This window comes from Diadema setosum, chromosome 6 (assembly GCF_964275005.1).
Source record: "Diadema setosum chromosome 6, eeDiaSeto1, whole genome shotgun sequence".
NCBI classification, from domain to species: domain Eukaryota; kingdom Metazoa; phylum Echinodermata; class Echinoidea; order Diadematoida; family Diadematidae; genus Diadema; species Diadema setosum.
The window spans coordinates 19,351,678-19,371,976 of record NC_092690.1 but is presented as its reverse complement, the minus strand read 5'-3'; the positions used below and the strand labels follow the sequence as shown (position 1 = coordinate 19,371,976).

Genomic DNA, 20,299 nt, shown 5'->3' with positions numbered 1-20,299 from the left:
TTTTAATTAATCGAGATTTTTACTTAGACTTCTCACATTATGATGCATTACAGAAAAGTTATTTCGTGAAGTAAAGGTTTTGCGGTGTACAAGCTGTTGTGGCAAAACACATTCAGTGGTTATATGAGGTACAGCTGCATCATTCGCGTCATATATTAAATGTAAGTCAGGCATTTGCTCATGTAAACGATGAATACCATCAGATTCGAAATACACCTAATTTGTTTTTGGAGACGTAGTATAACTACTGACAAGAACTGCTTCTATAAAATCATCGTTATAGAGCGAGTGCATTGGAAGACTATCCATTATGATGAACTATTGAGACATCAACACAACCAGTGACAACGGATTGAAAAAGTGTAGAGAATTTCATCTCCATGACTACCACGCAATGCACGAATAGCAACGTACACTACCAAGTATTCAACATGCATAAGTAATATCAATGCTTGATCAACAATCAGAGTTACGTAATCGAATGATGATGAAAAAGAAAGTAGGTTGCTCGGGTGACTCGGGCTTGACATGAATACATTAATTTTTATTACGGCGCATAACAATAATCACATATCGTATTAGTGGTACTACAGGATCAAGTAATGAGAAGAATAAAGTAAATTACTATCACTAAAGGATAAAGGGAGTGGAACATTTTCATATCGGCACCCTATGTACGAGATAAAACTCCAGGTACAAACTCAAAATTTTATACGACAAATTGATTCACAAAATGAAATAAGAAATATTACGGACACGATATGAACACACAAAACCATGGCTTTCCCAGGTACTGACTGAACTAAAAAAAAAAAACAACAACAACAACAGCAACAATAGAGTTTAAATCCACCTACATCGGGATATTATGCTGTTACTTTTTTTTAAAGAAAAAAAAACTACAACAAAATATATGAGGTATATGCTGCCATTTTAGGAAAATAAAATAACTGCCTACTTTACATTAATACGTGTATCAGTAACTTTCAATGAACCTACTGTGTAACATTAAACGGATGCAGTTATCAGTTATTCAATTTTCTTAAAGTATGACGTTTATAGGGCTCACACCGGTAAATAAATGGAGTGTCCCTGACCCCTTCACAAAATCTTACCAAGTATACCAAAATAAATGAAGAAAATAATTACAAATCAGAAATGCAGTTTGGCAGAAAACTGAATAGATGCAGATATTGAGTACGAATCCCTCTACAAAATGCATTTCGGTTGAAAGATGAAAGCTTTTCTAATGGATTTTGAAGGGACTATATTTCATTGGGTGCATGTACAGAAAATGTTTGTATGTCCATGTATAGAGTTTGAGCTGAAGAACCTGCCTTGGAAATTCGATGGATGGGCAGATCCGCGACTGACCTGCAACAGTTTTGACAATGCTCAAGGGCCTGTCACACCTTTCAAGGCAAAAGAACTGAGCAGCTACACGGATATTTGCAGTTTCGACACCGTTCCTTGCCAGTAAAACACCCGTATTATGTTTGTAGAATGCCCACAGATCACACGCGCTTCCGGCGCATCTATAGGCATAGATCCACGGGCAACTTACGTTCTTCAAGCGGGTCAACTGCTTGTGACTTGCGGCAGCTACGGGCATCCTACTTGTGTTCTGCGTGGACCTCTGCTGGCAATCCCCTCGACTCACTCAGAAAAAGTTTCGGTCATGCTCAAAACTTTGCGGCGGGTAAATCGGACTTGCGTGCGCACCTCCGGACAACTACGGGTGAGATACGTGCTAGGTACTGTCAGGTGCGGAACAATTGCGGAGAGCTAAAACTTCCCAAGATACGGTTTGACAAGGCCTTGGGCATGCTCAAAACTTGTTCTGGGTGAGTCGCGATGGTTTGCCAGTAGAGGTACACGCAGAACATCAGTAGCTGCCAGCAGACCCTTACCGGCAGCACCTCGCATGCAACTCCAACGCAGGTACCTCGCAGTACCCGTAAGTCGCTCGTAACAGAAAACATATTATCGGTTTCAAAGCTCTCACGCATGTCACACGTAATACATGCACGTAGAAGGCAAGTAGCACACGTCTAGCAGGTAAGACACAAGTGCGAAACTCGCAAACATTCTTGTCCGCCCGCAGAAAATTTTCTGAGTGCTGGAAAATCTCTACTCGTAACAAGTCCGCGTAGCTTGCCCGGAAAGGTGTGACACGGCCTTTCGTATGTAAACTGCCTATGTGTGTGAGGGTTTCATGCAGCAAAATATTGAAACTATTCCACAGACAGCCACACATAAGCCTCTTCATCTATTCAGAGGCTAGAATAGAAATGAGTGGTGCTCACTGTTACGGCACATTTTAGGTAAATTGCACATTTTGGTAAATTTACCAAAATGTGCAGGACATTGACGGCACATTTTGGTAACTTTCTGCTCCTCCACAATCATCACAAAAACAAATTGTAAGTGCAGTTGGTTTTTGTCCCCACCGAGTGAGTTTGGCAGCCTAAGGCCGTGTCACACCTACCCGGGCTTGTTGCGAATAAGGTTTTCCCAGCAGGCAGGAAAATTATCTCGCCCGTAGTTGCCCGGAGCTGCGCACGCAAGTCCGATTTACCCGCAGCCAAATTTTGAGCAGCACCTCGCAGGCAACTCCCACGCAGGTACTTCGCAGTCCCCGCATGCGGTCAGCGCGGCCAAGATAATGACATTCTGTCATTTCTGTTGGACTTCTGCCATTCCTTCAGATGAATTTCTGGGTTGTCAGCACCCACGCGCCTGGCACGCAGGTCACACAGAATACCCGCAAGAAGAACATAAGTAGCACGCATCCAGCAAGTAAGACAGATATGCACAACTCGCGCAAATCCTTGTCCGCCCTCAGAAATTGTCCAGTATAATGGAAAATCCTCGCAGTTGCCAAAATGTGCTGTCACATAGTGACAGCACATTTTGGTAACTTGCACATTTTGGTAATTTACCAAAATTTGCTGATTTACCAAAATGTGCCGTAACACTCACTTCGTAGCGGACAACTTGCTCATGTAGGTCCTAATGTACAATATGGAGTCGCCATTGACCGCAGCCACCAAAAATTGATATCAAAAAAGATACTTCCTTTGACATTCGTCGCTCAAAAACTAAAATGTGCTAGTTAAAAGGAGGAGGTAAAGTGTTTTTAAATATCTGCAACCATTGAGGTCAAAAATTGAGAATTACACCAGCAACACAATTTGCCGCCACGCGACAAATTATACAGGGGCGACAATTTGTACCGCAACAGTCGTGATTATTTCATTGTAATTGTTATTTTGCTTATCTTATTGGTATCAGAGGCCTCGTGCGTTCGCACAACCGATATTATTCGACTATTGTATTCGTCAATAGTTGGGAAGGGCAAACCGCCCTCTATTGTATTCCAATCGACTAGTTCAAGCATGGTATTATTGGCGTATAACCAGAGCAGAACCTATAAGCTTCTCGCTCCCATCGCGTGTCTTTCTTTCCCCATCCAAGCAATAAATCCACCAAAATACACGGCAAAAGTATTTTGCTATCATCCACGCAGTTAAAGAGAGAATTCATCCAACTAAACCATCGGACTCGTGGAACCGTGCCTAAACAGTGAGAAATTGTTCATTAGATTTCTTCCAAGTGACCACATTGACTGAGGTTGACTATTCTAAAGGATGGCGTCGACTGGTAGTATTCGGAGAGGAGGCTGTGTCCGGGACGATCACGGGGGGAGAACACCTCTGAACGGATTGAGCGACCGTGAGAAGGTTTTACCCGCTGCAGTAGTGTTGGCGACGGTCTTGACAGGCTTGTGGCGTCCTGTACAACGCAAGAGAAAGAACATCGCGACTTGCGCAACTGTCTCGACGGTCGATGGCGAAAAACAGCGTAGCGAGAATCGTGATCGTCTTGGACAAATGCCCGATCTCACAGACTGCGAGGTCCTTGTCGACGACCTCAGAGGCGGTGAATTGATATTCGAGGACGACGTCATGGCTGAAGCAGAGCACTGGAGTCTCTCAACTGAAAAATGCAGTAAAGGTAAAAATGTTAGAATACCTTAGGTACAGCCTTTTTAACTGGAGATGTACATGGTTATCAACAATGTGAGCTTATTATGAAGAGTTTGTTTGCAAAAACCTATAAGTCCATTTTTGAAGATTTGTAAGTACGGGTTCTGTCATAAAGTACAAAATAATACCTTTCAAATGATATATTGGTCACTAAATATAAATGCACATTTTTGAGGTTATGGTCAAAAGAGGCAAAAATTTTCTTATTATTCTCTTTATTTTTCTTGACCTTTAATCGCAAATATCTCCATTTGGCAAAAATGGACTTATCGGTTTTTGCGAACAAACTCTTCATATCATAAAACAGCCCTCTGTTTCTTTTAACCCGAGGAAATTAATTTACTTTATATGAAATAATGTATCCAAGTGTATCCTGTGATGATTATGACAGCATAGATCATGCTCGCCATGGTTTTGGAGCTTGCGTTTCAAAGTTCATTGTCATAAGAATTTCCATCGCATCCACCTTTATCAACCAAGCTTCTTAGTCTTCAAAGGACAAGTCGACCACCTTCATACACACGTGGATTGAGTGAAGCAACAATATTAGTAGAACACATCAGCGAAAGTTTGGGGGAAAATCCGACAATCCGTTCCGAAGATATGAATGTGTAAAGTATCTGCACAGTCACTGCTGGTTGAGAAGACTACTACAATGATGTCATATGCGTAAAACTATTTAAGGGAAAAACAAAAGAATTTCACAAAACTTTACTTTTTGAATACAGTGCACAATTCTTCGACTTGTTTCTGACGTATGTTCAGGGTAATGTTTTTCCCTCTTCCTTCTGAAAGATGGAAGTCGAGTGTTCTTAAGCTATGCGAGAAAAGTGAAAATATGTTGAATTTTCTTTATTCTTTCTTTTTATTGTTACACACATGTGACATCACAAGCTATAGTAGTCTTCTCATCAATTCAATTCATTTCAATTCAATTCAAACTTTATTTCATTTTTCGAAAAGAACATAAACATTTCACTTTCATTGGTAACAGAGAATAAGGTTACATAATCAAAACAAAGTAAAATTGAAAAGAGAACATAATTGTGGAACCTTGGGGTAAGAAATAATGTTGTAATGAAAATTGACTGAAGTGATATAGACGATATAACATTACACAAAATATCGAAAAATGGAGGGACCCACTAAAAAGGCAATGCTTGTAGAATGTGGGCCCCTCAGATACAGAGTGTCAATAGAAAATGAACTGATGCAAAAAGGGGAAAAAAGATCGGGAATAATGTCAGATTAAAAAAAAGGTCTGGAAGCTCAATAAGAAAACAGAGTAACGGGCAGACACACATACACAGGCGAATGAACATTAAACGAGACTGAGACGACAAAACTTATGAAAGGAGACTTCAATACAAGACAGAACGAGACAAGGTTGACATAATAGGAAGACAATACAGCGGACAGAAAGGAAAAACAGATCCAGCGATCCTCGACAGAACTATGTCGAAAAAATATTGGGATGCGAGGAAGGGATACATAAATATGGAAAAATAGAGAGAAATAGATGCGGAGGTACTACAAGTAGAATTGAATCTACTCAGTAAGAGTCTCAGGACAACAGGGACGAGAAAATATGTGAGAGTATATTATTGGTAATCAAAATTCTTCGGAAAAAATTAAAATGAGCCAACAGGCTGATTCACTTCTGTAGGAACATAACATTGCAATAGAAACAACTTTAATCTCCTTTTAAATGAAAATATAGAAGGTGAATTTCTTATGTCATTATTCAGAAAATTTCAATATGTTGGGCCAGTATAAATAAGTGTGTTCTTAGCAAGAATCGTTCGTAAGAGAGGTAAGTGAAATTCATTGGAACGTCGAGTGGGATACTCATGGAATGATTGATTTCTTTGAAACATAGAATCGAAAATGGAGGGGAGTGAGTTGTTGCTGTACGTATACATAAATTGCCCCAAATTAAATAAATACAAATCTTTAATTTTTAGCATCTTATTTGCGGCAAATAACATATTTGAGTGGGAGGGTATGAAAGGATCCAGCCGTGACTGAGCACAAACTTCAAAAATGCATAACTTTTGAACGGATTGTCCGCTCTCACTGATGTGTTCAACTATTATTGCTGCATTCACTCAACCCACATGTCTGTGGAGGTGAACTTGTCCTTTAACAACTTCTTTTAGTCATCTGGAAAGAAATCATCTCATTTTATGTGTTGAGAACATGCGTCCTCCATTCTATATATCATTTTCTCTTCAGGGATGGGTAATGCCTGAAATAAGTCACTGTGCTAATTTATTTCCTCAATCAATATAATTATAAATTAACGTATAAATACATATGCTAGAATCGCAATGTTTATCAATGAATACAAAGCGATTGGATGAACGATTTTCGGATCTTTTTTGTTTTTATCTCATTTCACGTATTACAGAGAAACCATCGATAATATTCCTTGTCAGCGAGGTGGTTTTCGTCGTAATTCTATCGTTGATCAACATCTGGTTTTGTACCTTCTTGTTCAAATTCATCTACAACACGTGGGGCGATGAGAGCTACGCGCTTGATTCACTAGCCTACGTTTGTTTCCTGTTCCAAACGTTCGCTGTTGTAGCGTTTACGTTATGGAATCGGATCAATTTCTGTATCGGGGCTCTCGCGACAAGGCGTATTGACAGTTCTATAAAACCCTTCGAGATGCAGTTTATTAGAAAACGCGTTGCAGTCATCGTGTACACTGGTTCGGGAGGGATGACGTACTTGTCAGTCCTCCGTCTGCAAGCTTTTTTGCTTTTTCTCGCTTTGCCGATAGTAAACAGCGTACTGAAGATCATATTTGTTCTGCTTGTGTTGCCGTTAGCGTGTGAGATTGTACTGGAACATTTCAACGACGTGGTCTCTGCTCTCTCATTCATCCCCTACGGCTGCTTCTGGTATTTGGTGTACGTGGAGCGCGTCTCACTTCACTGCCAACTCAATCGCGCCGTACGAGAGTTGAGACGCGCGGCGCGTCGTGATGATATTGACGGAGCGCGTAGGCTGATCGACCGTACATACTCGGAATTCCATGCCATTCGGAAGACAACCGGCAGGTGGTCAGCGGTCACTTTGTTGACTGTTACAGTCGTGGTGGTTTGCTTTATCGCGTTCAGCTATGGAGACGAGACATTACGACTCAACCGGAAGGACAACGTAGTAACGTGGACCTTTGCCATCTTCTTCCTGCAGAACGTGATGTTCTCCACTCTCCCATTTTTTGCTATGGGTGGCGTTAACCTGAGCTATCTCTGGCGTCATTTTTGCCACGTGATCTGCAAGGCGAAGCTCCAGAACGAAAGACCATTTTGGTCGGAGATAGACGAGTACCTTTCCCGGATAGATACCTTAGGTGGTCTGGAGCTTAAACTAACCCTTCTATTTCCCGTTCTTGGTCTTATAGCTTCACGGGCCCTCGCAGAGAACGGCTTGGGCAGTTACATTATGTATTGGAACTACCCATATCAGTGTTTTAACATAACGACAGAATTCGTGAACATCACTTTCTGATACACACTATTAAACCCCTGACTAATGTCAACGTTGGTTGAGTGTGTAAAAGTATGAATGCATGCGTGTGTGTGTGTGTGTGCGTGAGTGTGAATGTATTTGAATGTGTTTCGTGTTTATTTTCTGTCTATCAACATAATGCTGTGATGAAGTCACGAAGACCGAACACCTTCAGCGTGAAAGTTAATGAACGTGAATTTGATTTGATTTGATTTATCACCGTAGGCCTACACCTCTTGCGCAATTACAAATGAAAATAATTATCATGTAAACTGTCATTGGAAATACTTCAAGTAGAATGATCCCAAATGATGTTATGTAACGACTATGATACAATTGGTTTATTGGTCCACATATGCTACTAAGCTCGATATGCATATGCACATTGCTATGTGTGCAACAATTTTTCTATGAATATTGTGTAATACCAGTGGGCTTTTTCATGTGCAGCTTCTGTGCAGCCATAACAAAGGTCGGAAGAATAAAAGACAGAAGGCTTGGCAATAAACCACGTTGGATTTGCTACGTCAATTGAATTTTTTCACTATTGTATAGGCCTGATATCAATATTCAAATAGAAACAAATACAAAGAAAGCAATACAATGTAAAATGTGATCGTGAATCACAAATCCAACGTCCAGCTTTAATTTCCTTGAGCACTTAAAATAGGAGAAGTGGGTCAACCTATTAAATTATTTACGTAATTTCTACACTGTAATTGGGTTTTTCTCTATTTTCTGAAAAATAGTATTTCACTTCGGGCTGTTTCTAAAGTTTGTAATCGTAACAAGAATGGAAAACTTACTTTAGCGCTTTTTGTTTAGTCTGCAGGATTTTTTTTTTCAGATTTACTGATCTGGAGCATGAAAAACCCTTTAACGATTTTTCACTTTCAATTGGGGTAACTTTTGAAAGAATTATTCTATTGCGTTGAGAGTTAGTGTCGGTCACGAAGAGAATGTACTTAAAGAACCTGGGAACTTGTGGTTTAGTGTAATACTCTCTTCATAGGGGTGTTGTTGTGGAGTTTCATATCCTGTTTTGTTTTGTTTCATTCATTGCACAGTGCAACGCAGGACGAGAGCTTGTCCTTGAGTAGGCCCTTAAACTTCAAAACATACTTCCTCATATAAACATACCTTTCCAGAGTACTATACTTTCTTGCCATTATGTGGATGGGTTTATATTGTATTGTATATGTATGGTATTCGAACGCAAAGAACATGAAGCTATTGTATCTCAATTCTTAGTCTGGTTTCCAGAACGTTTGCCAACTGTACTCCGCGGCGGCATAGTCGTTACCTTTGCCAAACAGGACCATCCAGCTGAACCTGCTACTTCTTTTGACGGTAGAGGGCATTGATATTCCTGAAAGGAAATTAGTACGAGCAGACGGTTTGGAAGCCAAACTAATCCGTGTTTTAGAGTCTCCTCTGAAGACTATTTTGAGTAGCTTTGTCGTCTTACAACGAATAATACCACATGTAGAAACGGATTCATTTAACTCTTTCATAAAAGATTAATTCGTTTCTGAAGTGTAGTTTTTGTACACTCCTTCGAAAGAGATGTTTTTACAATTAGTTAACCGGTGCCTTTTAAACAATGTTTTTAATACTTCAGATGTTTGTTTGTTTGTTTGGTCTGTATATTGACCAAAGACCCCACTCCCCTTCAGCTCTCCATAGCTGCCCCTCTTATATGTATTTTATGACTACACACACACACGCACACCACACACAGACACACACTCACAGACACACACACACACGCACACACACACACACACACGCACACACACACACGCACACCACACACACACACACACTCACAGACACACACACACACGCACACACACACACACACACACATCCAGGTAGCCTGCAGATATAATAATGTTGTCAATAATGTTATCGTAAAGGTGCGTCTCGAAATAAAAGATTAATAACTATTCAAAGCAAGCTTCAACAATAAGAGGCCTTGAAATTGGACTTGCCCCCATTCAACGTTTAAGAGCAATAGAGAATTTCAGATTTGGATTACAGGTTGCTCTTCCAGTCAAGGAGAAACCAAACGTTGATCAGATCAAAGGGAAATCTGAACGAATTAGGGCCTATAAGTTAGGCTGAAAGAAACAATAAAATCTTGTAATCACAACAGTAACAATTTGATCAAAATCTGGTAATGATTGTTAAGGAAGTCATGAAATTACAAAATGATATTTTACATAACACTTCTCGATCAGTTGATATGCAAATGAGTGAGCTGATGATGTCATCACCAAACAATTTTTCCTTGATCGTGCACTAAAAAAAAATAAATAAATCAAGTTTTCTGCTGTTAAAGTGTTACACAAGACTTCACAATTTCATAACTTCTTAATGTTCATCCGAATTTCGTCAAACTATCGCTGTTGTGCTTATAAACTTTTATTTTTTCCCTACCAGACTGATCTTTAACAGGTTAGGAAATTCCCCATAGATTTTGGTGGGGACCCTGAGGAGGGATCCAGCGATAATATACGTTTCTCTGCTCCTGGGGAGTGTTTCATAAAGCTGCTCGTAAAGTTACGAACAACTTACGAGCGACTGGTGATCAGTTCTTGTGCTGAATTATGGAAATTCTGCTAAGTATAGCACATCAGAACTGATCACCAGTCGCTCGTAAGTTGTTCGTAACTTTACGAACAGCTTTATGAAACAGGGCCCTGGGTCCCGTTGCATAATACTTTTTTAGCAACCTTAAAAAATTCAGGTTGGGATTTGCTCAATCTGAATTTTTTAAAGTTGCTAATCTAAGAACATAAAATCCGTTGCATAAAAACTCTGGTTGGGAGCTTCCAACCGGAATTTTGTGATTTAAACCAGAAAAAAAAAAAAAAAATCCGGTTGGAGTTTTGTGCAACGGGCCCCTGGTGTTTAAAACGATGAATAAAGGAGCGTCTCAGGCGTAACCGTAAGAATATAACTGGTTTCAACGCTTTGGCAAGAAGTGCGTGTGTGTGTGTGTGTGTGTGTATGTGTATAGTTTGATTTAGTGTGCAAGTGTTGGTATTTGAGAGTGCGCACTTGTGGGTATGTTTGTTGTTTTTTGTTGATGTTTAGTGTATATATTGGTGTGTGTGTTGAGGGAGAACCAGAAAGGGGGGGGGGGGGAGGGGGGAGGAGGGGGGGTATGTTAGTGGGGAAATAAGTGGGGATGGTCGGGGTTAGGTAGATGTAGTGAGGTAATAGTAGAGTAATGAGGGTTAGGCAGGAATATGGTTTATTTTGATAATATACACATATGGTTATTTTGTTTGTTTTTTGTACGGGGGGGGGGGTAGGTTGATAGGTAAAATGAAAATGATGAGTTTTGTTCGGTTAATTTAAGCATGCTTTTATATGACACGCTTTGGGAAATGCTGTATTCTCAAGAGAGTGTAAGAGAATCTATGTAATGAAGCGGATATTGAGTAATCTGATCAAGTTGATCAAGACTTTTTTTTCCCTTTTAAGAGTTATACTTAATCTGATATATTTATGGATATAGCGTGTGCTCTGCCAAAAAAAAAAAAAGAAGAAGAAGAAGAAGAAAGTTATGTTAAAAAAAAGTGATCTAGTAGCACAATTTCTTTTTTTTTTGGTATGTGTGTAATAAGGCACATTTGGATTGGCTTGATTAGGCTGATCAAAATAGCTTTTTCTGAGAGTTATGCAGAATTTCATGTCATTTTTGTTATAAAAACATGGTATGATTTGGAAAAAACCTCAATATTGTACTGTATGCTTGAAAAATGATTCAGCAGCGCAAGAAAGAAGAATACAGCTGCTTTTTTGTTGTTGGTAATATTAATGTAATTGTTAATATGGATTTGATATTGAATGAAACTCAAATAAAGATTCTTTTTTTTTTTTTTTTTTTTAAGTGTGTGTGTTAGGAATCGTTATTTATCAGCATTATGGTGGTCACATTTTTTCCCACGTCAGACGTTTGGTCAGTTTTGGTTTTTGGTGTGTGTCTACTGTCTAGGAAACAGGTAACCCTGATACGACATGTGTGGTGTGATCGACATGTGTAGTGTGATTTGGTATGTGAGTGCTTGTGTTTGTGAGTGTGCGCGTTTTAGTAGACGGCGAGTTGTCACAATATTGGGGTGCTCTTAAATTTTTTTGTAGATATTGGGCTTTTTTTGTGTGTGTGTGCTATTTCCCCTATTTTGGGGGTGCTGAACACGAATCCACCTGTTGCCACTTTTCTGACCAACGTCTTCAGCCATTGTCATGGCAATGAATGATTTTTCTTTAAAAGAACGTGTATTCTTTATTAAACATCATAAAACATGCTGTAAGAACCATAATACGTCAATATGAAATATCTCTTTACTGACATCAAAATTCACAGTTCTTATAATGCTAGGGTTATCTTATAGCAACGATGGTTGCCATGGTAACAACTATTTTTAAAGAAAACGGTGATATTTTCATGAAAAAGCAAGAAATACGACAAGATCGAGTGGTTTATTGATCACTAACTACTATCATGATAATCAGCTTTTTCCCCACTATGTCCATTTTATTTCCTTTTTGTTGCTATAGCAACAACATGACAAAAGGTTTCTTTTAAAGAAAAAATAAGTATTTCAATTAAAAGGAAAGCAAGAATGAAAAAAAAAATCGGTAGATAATACATTTCTGAAGAGTTAGATTTTTGTGCTCTTTCCCTTATTTTGGGGGTGCCGTACACGACTGCCCGCGAATCCACCTGTTGCCATATTTCTAAATGACATCTTTAGTCGTTGCCGTGGCAACAAATTATTTTCTTTAAAAGAACATGTATTCTTCATTAAACATTGTACAATTTTTGACTGAATATTTGATCACAATTTCCGAATGCCACAGCTGCCTCATAGCGATGACGGTTGCCATGGTAACAGCAAATTCAAAAAGAAAATAATGATTTTTTTTGGATAAAAAAAGCATGAAAACATGAAAAGATTGAGTAGTTATTCATTAACAGTTAGGGGCTTATTATGATTATCATCTTTTCTCTCATTATGCTCATCCCACATTTTTGTCGTTGCTATGGCAACAACATGAGGAAAATTTTGTTTTATAGAAACAAGAACTGTTTCATCAAAAAAGCAAGAAAGAATAAAATATACAAATGATCAATTTCTGTTAGGTTAAAATCTTTTGTGCTTTTTCCTCTTTTTTTTGGGGGGGGGGGATACTGAACAGGAATGCACCTATTATCATTTTTCTAAATGACGTCTTCAGCCGTTGCTATGGCAACGAATTCTTTTCTTTAAAAGAACATGTGTGCTCTTCTTTAAACATCATGAAAACGTGCTGTTAACAACAAATCGTGTCAACATAAACATGTCTTTTTGATTTAGCAGGACATCACAATTTCTCAAGGTCATGGTTACCTCATAGCAATGACAGTTGCCATGGTAACAACAATTTACTACAGAAAATAATATTTTCCATGAAAAAACATGAAAAATGACAAGATTGAGTAGCATATTTATTACAAATTACTATCAGTTCTTTTTTTCACTATATTCATCCCACATCAGCGTCTTTTTTTTTTTGCTATAGCAATAACATGAGAAACACTGCTTTTTAAAGAAAAAAAATTACGTTAATCATTAGATAAGGAAGGAAAACAAATAAACTAAACACAAAAATAAGTACAAACACAAAAGCTTACACAGCTTCCTGAATTTCTGATCAAATTGCACCTTCAAAACCATAAATATCCGTAATAATGGTTAATATTTAACATGGTTGCAATGGAAATGCAGAATTTCATTTTTAGAAAAAAAAAATCTTCAAGAAAAAAATCTTGAAATTATGGCCTAAGTTTTGAAGTATTACAAATGAGCAAGACTATAAGCCATACATATTTCTGTTCATGGAACATCATTTCTGTTCCTATTCGCAGCAACATAATAATAATAAAAATAATAATAATAATACAGGGTACTTATAATGCGCCAGTTCCACATAGTTAAAGTGCTCAAGGAATATTTTTTTTTTTGGTTGTTTTACCATAGAAATACCTAGGGAATGTATTGCTTTAGCAACGAAATGAAGTGAAATGAACATAGTGGAAAAATAAGCTGATAATCAAGATGGCAATTTGTGATAAATATTCCACTCAATCTTGTCATGTTTTCTTGCTTTTTCATGAAAATATCATTTTTCTTTATAAATTGCTGTTGCCATAGTAACCGTCGTTGCTATGAGGTAACCATGGCATTATAGAAATTGATTTTTTTTAATGTGATTAAAGAGGGTTTATAATGATATTTTTTGCGTGTGTTTACATGTTTTTATGATGTTTAATGAAGAATATATTATGTTCTTTTAAGGAAAAAATTGCGTTCCCATGGCAACGGCTGAAGACGTCTGTTAGAAAAATGGCAACCATTGGATTCGTCTTCAGCACCCCAGAAATAGGGGAAAGAGCACGAAAAATCAAAATCTACAGAAAAATTTTAAGAACATTACAACTCGACGTCTACTATTTGGGTATGTTTGTTGTTGTTGATGATGTCTTGTGTTTGCATAGGTGTGTGTTGAGGGTAAGTTTATTGGAGGGGGTGTATGTCTGTGTAAGTAAGTGGGGATGGTCGGGGTTAGGTAGATGTTGTGAGGTAATAGAAGAGTAATGTTGTGCAAGTTAAGAGCGTTTAAGCAGGAATACGGTTTGTTTTGATGATAATGAATATGCACATATGGTTATTTTATGTTGTACACGTGGTAGGCTGATAGGATAAAAATTATAAGTTTTGTTCGGTAAATTTAAGCGTGATTTTTTTTTTTTCAGTTTACGGCAAGTTTTGGGAAACGCTGTATTCTCAAGGGAGTGTAAAGGAGCTTATGTAATGAAGCGCATATTGATTGATTTGACCAAGTTGATCAAGATATTTTTTTTTTCTTTAAGAGTTATGCTTAATTTGATATATATAATTATTATTGTATATAGCGTGTGCTTTGCAAAAAAAAAAGTATGTTAAAAAATGGTGATTTAGCAAGACATTAGTGTGTGTGTGTGTAATAAAGTAGATATGGTTTGGGCTTGATTAGATTTTCTAAGAGTTATGCAGAATTTCATGTCATTTCTTTTATGTTAACAATATGGCATGATTTGAAAAAAAAAAAACCAACAACAACCAAAATATATTGTAATGTATGTTACAAAATTATTTAGCAGCACAAAACAGAATACAGGTGCTTTTTGTTGTTGTTCATATCAATTTCACTGTCAGCATGGACCTGATATTGAATAAGGAATATCATAAAAAATGAGTGTGTGTGTGTATGTGTGTGTGTGTTGAGAAAGAGAGTATTTGTGTGTGTGTGTGTGTGTGTGCAATGTGTGTATACAGTAAATGTGCGTGTGTTTTTTGTGCAGAGGTGTTTGCGAACAGGTCTCTGACCACGTCCTTTGTCACTGTCGCACAAAAGCTGTGTTACACCGTCGGATGAGGTAGGCTACCATGCAGGCTACAGTACCATCATGGCCACGATCCATAAACACACAAAGGGGAAAAACCACTCTCATTCACACTCGTAACACCCTTTTATGCGTGTCCCCAAAACATACACACACACACACACACACACACACACAAAGGAGAAGAAGAAGATTAAAACGGTGTGAAAAGCCATTTCACTGCTCATAAAGCAGAGGGTCTCATTGCGCAATACCCTTGGCATGATTGGGCAACATACGAAAAGGTAGGGAAATTCCCAACATGATACTTGCCACCCCCCCCCCGCCCCACCCCCGAAAGGCAAGGAACTCTCACGCCACGGAATATTTGCCGCCATTCCTTTTCTTACGCATATTTTAACTTCTCTGATTTCCAAAGCGCGCTATTAACAGTATATACAAAAAAAAAAGGCTAAATGTGCACTCAGTTGTATGAAAGAGCAATAATGAAGGTTTCACTGCTGTCTAGCAATAGGAGCGAAGAATTATCTCACTGAACTTCCTAGTTTCGACACTTCCTCTTGATGGGAGAATGCCGGTTGGTTATTGGATCTCTTGTGTGGAATTATTGAATGATTCCAGAACTGAGAGACGATCTCTTAGCACCAACCATGAGTGAGAAACTATGAATCTTGTCGCAACCAAGGTCATTTCCTTGTTTGTTAAGCACACGGGATCGAGCAGCTTGAGTGGCAGGGTGCCAAATCTTTCGCCATATCAAATGACAGTGTGACAAAAATCTATATTTATTATTTAGTGGAATTTATGACATCACTGCGAACTGAGACCTCGTGAAACGAACAGAAGCAAACATTTTTCTCTTTAAAACTACTTCATGCAAGAATAATCTACAATGTACTAAACTCTACTAGTTGTACTTAATAACAGCAACCTGCAACCCTGCAGTACTCAACTGAGCTGTTTTAATTTGGGATTTCTCTCGTGCCATCCCAAATAATGCCGTGTAGCACGCTCGATCAGGGGCAAGCTGATGATGTCGGCCGCCAGTTGCTTCATGGAAGTCAAAATGGTCTTCATTCGGTACTGCTCGAAGACGTAGCAAGGGCTTTGGGGGAAGAAAGGCGAGAAAGCAAAGCTAACCTGCCTTTTACAGTCTTGCTGGCGACCATCCTGACCGGTCTGTGGCGTCCCATGTGTACGGCGAGTGAAGCAGAGAATGAAGACGATCTACTGGCCGATGCTGATGGTCGACGTCGGAATCTCGGCAGCATGACAACAAACGATTGCGACGCCGATGACATTGAAGAGGAAGACGTCATTGCCGACGTAGAACACTGGAATGTGGAGAAACCTGAGCCTACGAGACGTATGTATTAGCATCCAGGGTACATTGTCGACATTGTTAGAATAATCCTTAATGTAGCAAATTGGGAGGGGTACGGGAAAACAACATCAACAATAAAAAAAAAAGATCGCTCTGGAGTAGAGTGACGTGTAATATGTAAAACTCTATGAAGAAATCCATGCAATCAATCTCTGCCGATTCTTTCTAGACAGCACTGAAAACACACATATTTGATTTAGCATAGATTTTGATAAAGTAACGATTTTATATTTCATTCTCTCTGTCTTTTCTTCCTTTTTTGGGGGTTTATATGTTGCGTGAGGACTTTCTTGTGTCCTTTAAGCACTCAGACCGAGGGGTGACGGACAATACAAATATCTTGAGTTACTTGTATTATTATTTTCATACTACTACTGCTACTACTACTACTACTACAACTATTACTACTAACTAGTAGTAATAGTAGTAGTAGTAGTAGTGGTAGTCGTAGTAGTAGTATATCAATAACAGTAATTATTATAATTATTATTACCATTATTGTTATCACTATGACTATTATTATTATTATTATCATCATCATCGTCATCATTACTATTATTATGCCTACTGATACTACTGTTACTACATCTACTAGTATTACTATTACTATAAAAAATACAAAGGCATACAAAATACGAATGCTGTTCGTTATTCCGAAGGTTCGTTAATCAGAAACACACAAATTCCCTATACCTAGAGGTTCGTTTATCCAAAAATGAAAAAGGGTTCGTTAATCCGAACATTTGTGGCGTTATTCCGAAGGTATGTTTTTCCGAAGATTCGTTAATCCAAAAATGAAATTCGGAATAACGAACCTTCGGAATAACGAATCTTCGGACTAAGCCCCTGTCACACTTTACCGAATAGGCCCACCGTAAAAGAAACGGGCGATATTTTGCTCATCCGTTGTTCAAATCGTCAATCCGGTGGGCAGAGTGCAAGGTTTCCGTTTTAGAGGAGCGTACATGCACGGTTTAGGGGCCGGACAAAACGAAGAAACAACGCACCTAGGGTGATTGTGTATACAGGACAGTGAAACGTGCGCAAACGCGTGAGAAACGAATATGAACTGGACAAAGCGCAAGAGGAACAAATGGGTGACGTATGAGGCGTATATCGAACGTTAGAGATCCATTGACGTCAGTGACGGCTATTGGGATATAAATTTATTGCATATCTTGTAATGCCCGCCACTCGGCCAGTTCTGCCTCTACTACCTGTACACTTCACTTCACATCTCATATCACCTCCCATCACTATGCCAAAGGGATCGAAGGCCAAGACTTAGTCTCTCCTCAGTATGGTGGCTACTTAGTTGCTAGACCTTTGACACCATTTTCTTCATTGTGGTCCTAAATACAACTATCACTTACATGCAGATTTTCCTAAAAGTGTTTTACTTGCATAGGCCCTACATATTTTCTTACATGCCCGATGTTACTTCTAAAATTTAACCTTCTTTTTTCTGATCTAGGTTGCCTATTTTGGTGGTAAAACCTACAACCAGTGTTTTATAGGTGATAATGATGCTTCCTTGAATTTGTTCAGATCTCTGTAATTCCTCATTATTTACAACAATCTTACAACAGGCATATAATAGTAAACTGACTGAAAATCTTGGTTTCCCGAAAGACTTGTTGTCCTGTCACAGAGGGGTGAGAAGTTTGTTTGTTTGTTTGTTTCCCAAGAAGATGATGGTCTTTCCGACTTTGAGAAATATGATGCATTTTGCTTTCTTTTTGATGTGCCTCTCACCTTTCCACCAGAAACACAACATTTGCATGGTAAATTTATTCGGGGAGACTTAGCAAAATTAGTTCGAATTTGTTTCATCTTTCTGTCTATTATGACAATTAGTCATACAAACCAATTGCCTGGGTCTCTCAGGACCAATTTGCCACTTCTTGAACCGCATCTGCCTTCTCTGTTGCTTGCATTGCCTCCTCCAGGCGGCAATATACCCTAGGACAGTACAGGAGGCCTAGCGGATCGAAACGCGTGGAAAACGACAAAGTGCAGTAGTGATACTGTAGAAACGTGCAACTATAGGACAAGGGTCGGATCGCGCTATCCGTTTTTGGCGAGGAAAAAAAATTGTGCATGCACAAAGTTTTCTGGCCGCTCTGACGGAAATCACCGGAAGATAAATGTCCATCCGCAGGGTAAAAATGACATGAAGCGCATTTTAACGGATATCAACGGATGCCAAAAATCGACCTTCGTTCCCCGTGCGTTTGCCTTATCCGGCAAAGTGTGACAGGGGCATAAAGAGCCTTCGGAATAACGAACCTTCGGAATAACGAGCTGTAACCCAAAATACATATGCGCCATAATCCACAAGATCAGTGCAGGGTAAATGATTTAATAGCTGTAACCAATATGTATCTTACGTACACTTGCGTATGTTGTCTGTGGTTAGAATAAAGGGTCTATCAATCTGAAGAAATGAGAGATTGATCCTGTAGACTATATAAACAAATTTTGTAGCAGTATTAACTTTTTACATTGGCTAAGAAAATAAATTCGACCATAATAATTTGAGTTTGTCGTCAAGTTGAAAACTTTCGCATTCTTCTTGTTCGACAGCAGTGAAACCAACACTCGCTTTCTTCTGCAATGAGGTAATTTTCTTGGCGGTTCTGTTGGTTTACAACGCCTGGCTCGTGAGCAACCTGCAGACCTACGTCCTCGAAACATGGGGCAAGCAGGAATACGCCCTGGATACGGTTGCATATTGTTGTTACATATGCCAGATATTAATGGTTGTGGCCTACGCTCTGATGGATCGTCTCCGTTTCTGTACAAGGATGCTCGTGGGAGGGAAAGGCGGAGGCTCTATCTACCCGTTCGACATGGGGTTCATTCAGAATCGCGTCTCAATCATCTTGGCAGACGCTACAATAGCGCGGACGTACGTGTCAACACTGAGCCTGAGACGATTTGTCAGTTTTCTCTTTTTGCCCCTAGCGAATGCTGTGCTGAAGATTGTCTTTTCTCTCGTTATATTGCGTTACCTGTGTGAAGATAAATTGGCACACTCCAGGGACGTTATCTCGGCCCTCTTTTTCATCCCCTACGGCTGCTTTTGGTATTTGGTCTACATAGAACGCGTCTCGCTCCACGTGCAGTTTAATCGCACAGTGCGGGAGTTGAGATGCGCGGCGCGTCGTGATGACGTAGACAGAGCGCGTAGACTGATCGATCACATTTACGCGGAATTCCACGCCATTCGGAAGACCACCGGCAGATGGTCTGCAGTAACCATGGTAACGGTGCCAATTATGCTCGTTTACTTTGTAATCTTGACTTATAAAGATGACCGGAGCCACTCTCCGATGAAGATGAAAGTGCATTGGATCTTCAGCGTTCTTTTTGTGCAGAATGTGATGTACTCCACCCTGCCTTTTCTTGTTTTAGCTGGCGCCAACCTGAAGTACCAGTGGCGTAACTTTTGCCATGTCATCTGCAAGGCCAAGCTCCAACAATATAAATCGTTCTGGTCAGAGACGGAGCAGTATGCTTCCCAGATAGACACACTAGGAGGCTTGGAACTCAAGCTGACTGTCCTCTTCCCACTACTCGGTGTAGTAGTCTCTCAGGCTCTTGCATCAAACCACAATTTGTTAGTGTATTGGACCTACCCGTACGACTGTTCCAACGTAACGACAGTGTCACCAAGTGTCATTACAATTTATTGACAATAGATATTTATTTGGTTTCCTGCTTGGTGCTATTTTTTTTCAAGGACCTAGGATTACAGGGGGTAGGATTTTGGTTAAGTTTATGTTTGGGGGTAGAATATAGGTTTTTCTTTATAGCGTGCGGATATTTCATATTATAGCAATTATCGCAAAGCAAATATCATGGAACCTCCGATACATTTCCTATGCAGTGGATATG

General features: G+C 39.2%; 1 protein-coding gene across 1 annotated transcript; it reads left to right on the top strand.

The window, feature by feature from the left end:
- The first annotated feature begins 16,011 nt into the window (after nt 1–16,011).
- Nucleotides 16,012–20,097, top strand: LOC140229610 (uncharacterized). Its single transcript, XM_072309858.1, has 2 exons — nt 16,012–16,381; nt 18,986–20,097. The coding sequence occupies exons 1-2, from the start codon at nt 16,012–16,014 to the stop codon at nt 20,095–20,097; spliced, it is 1,482 nt and encodes a 493-aa protein (XP_072165959.1).
- The last annotated feature ends 202 nt before the right edge of the window (nt 20,098–20,299 follow it).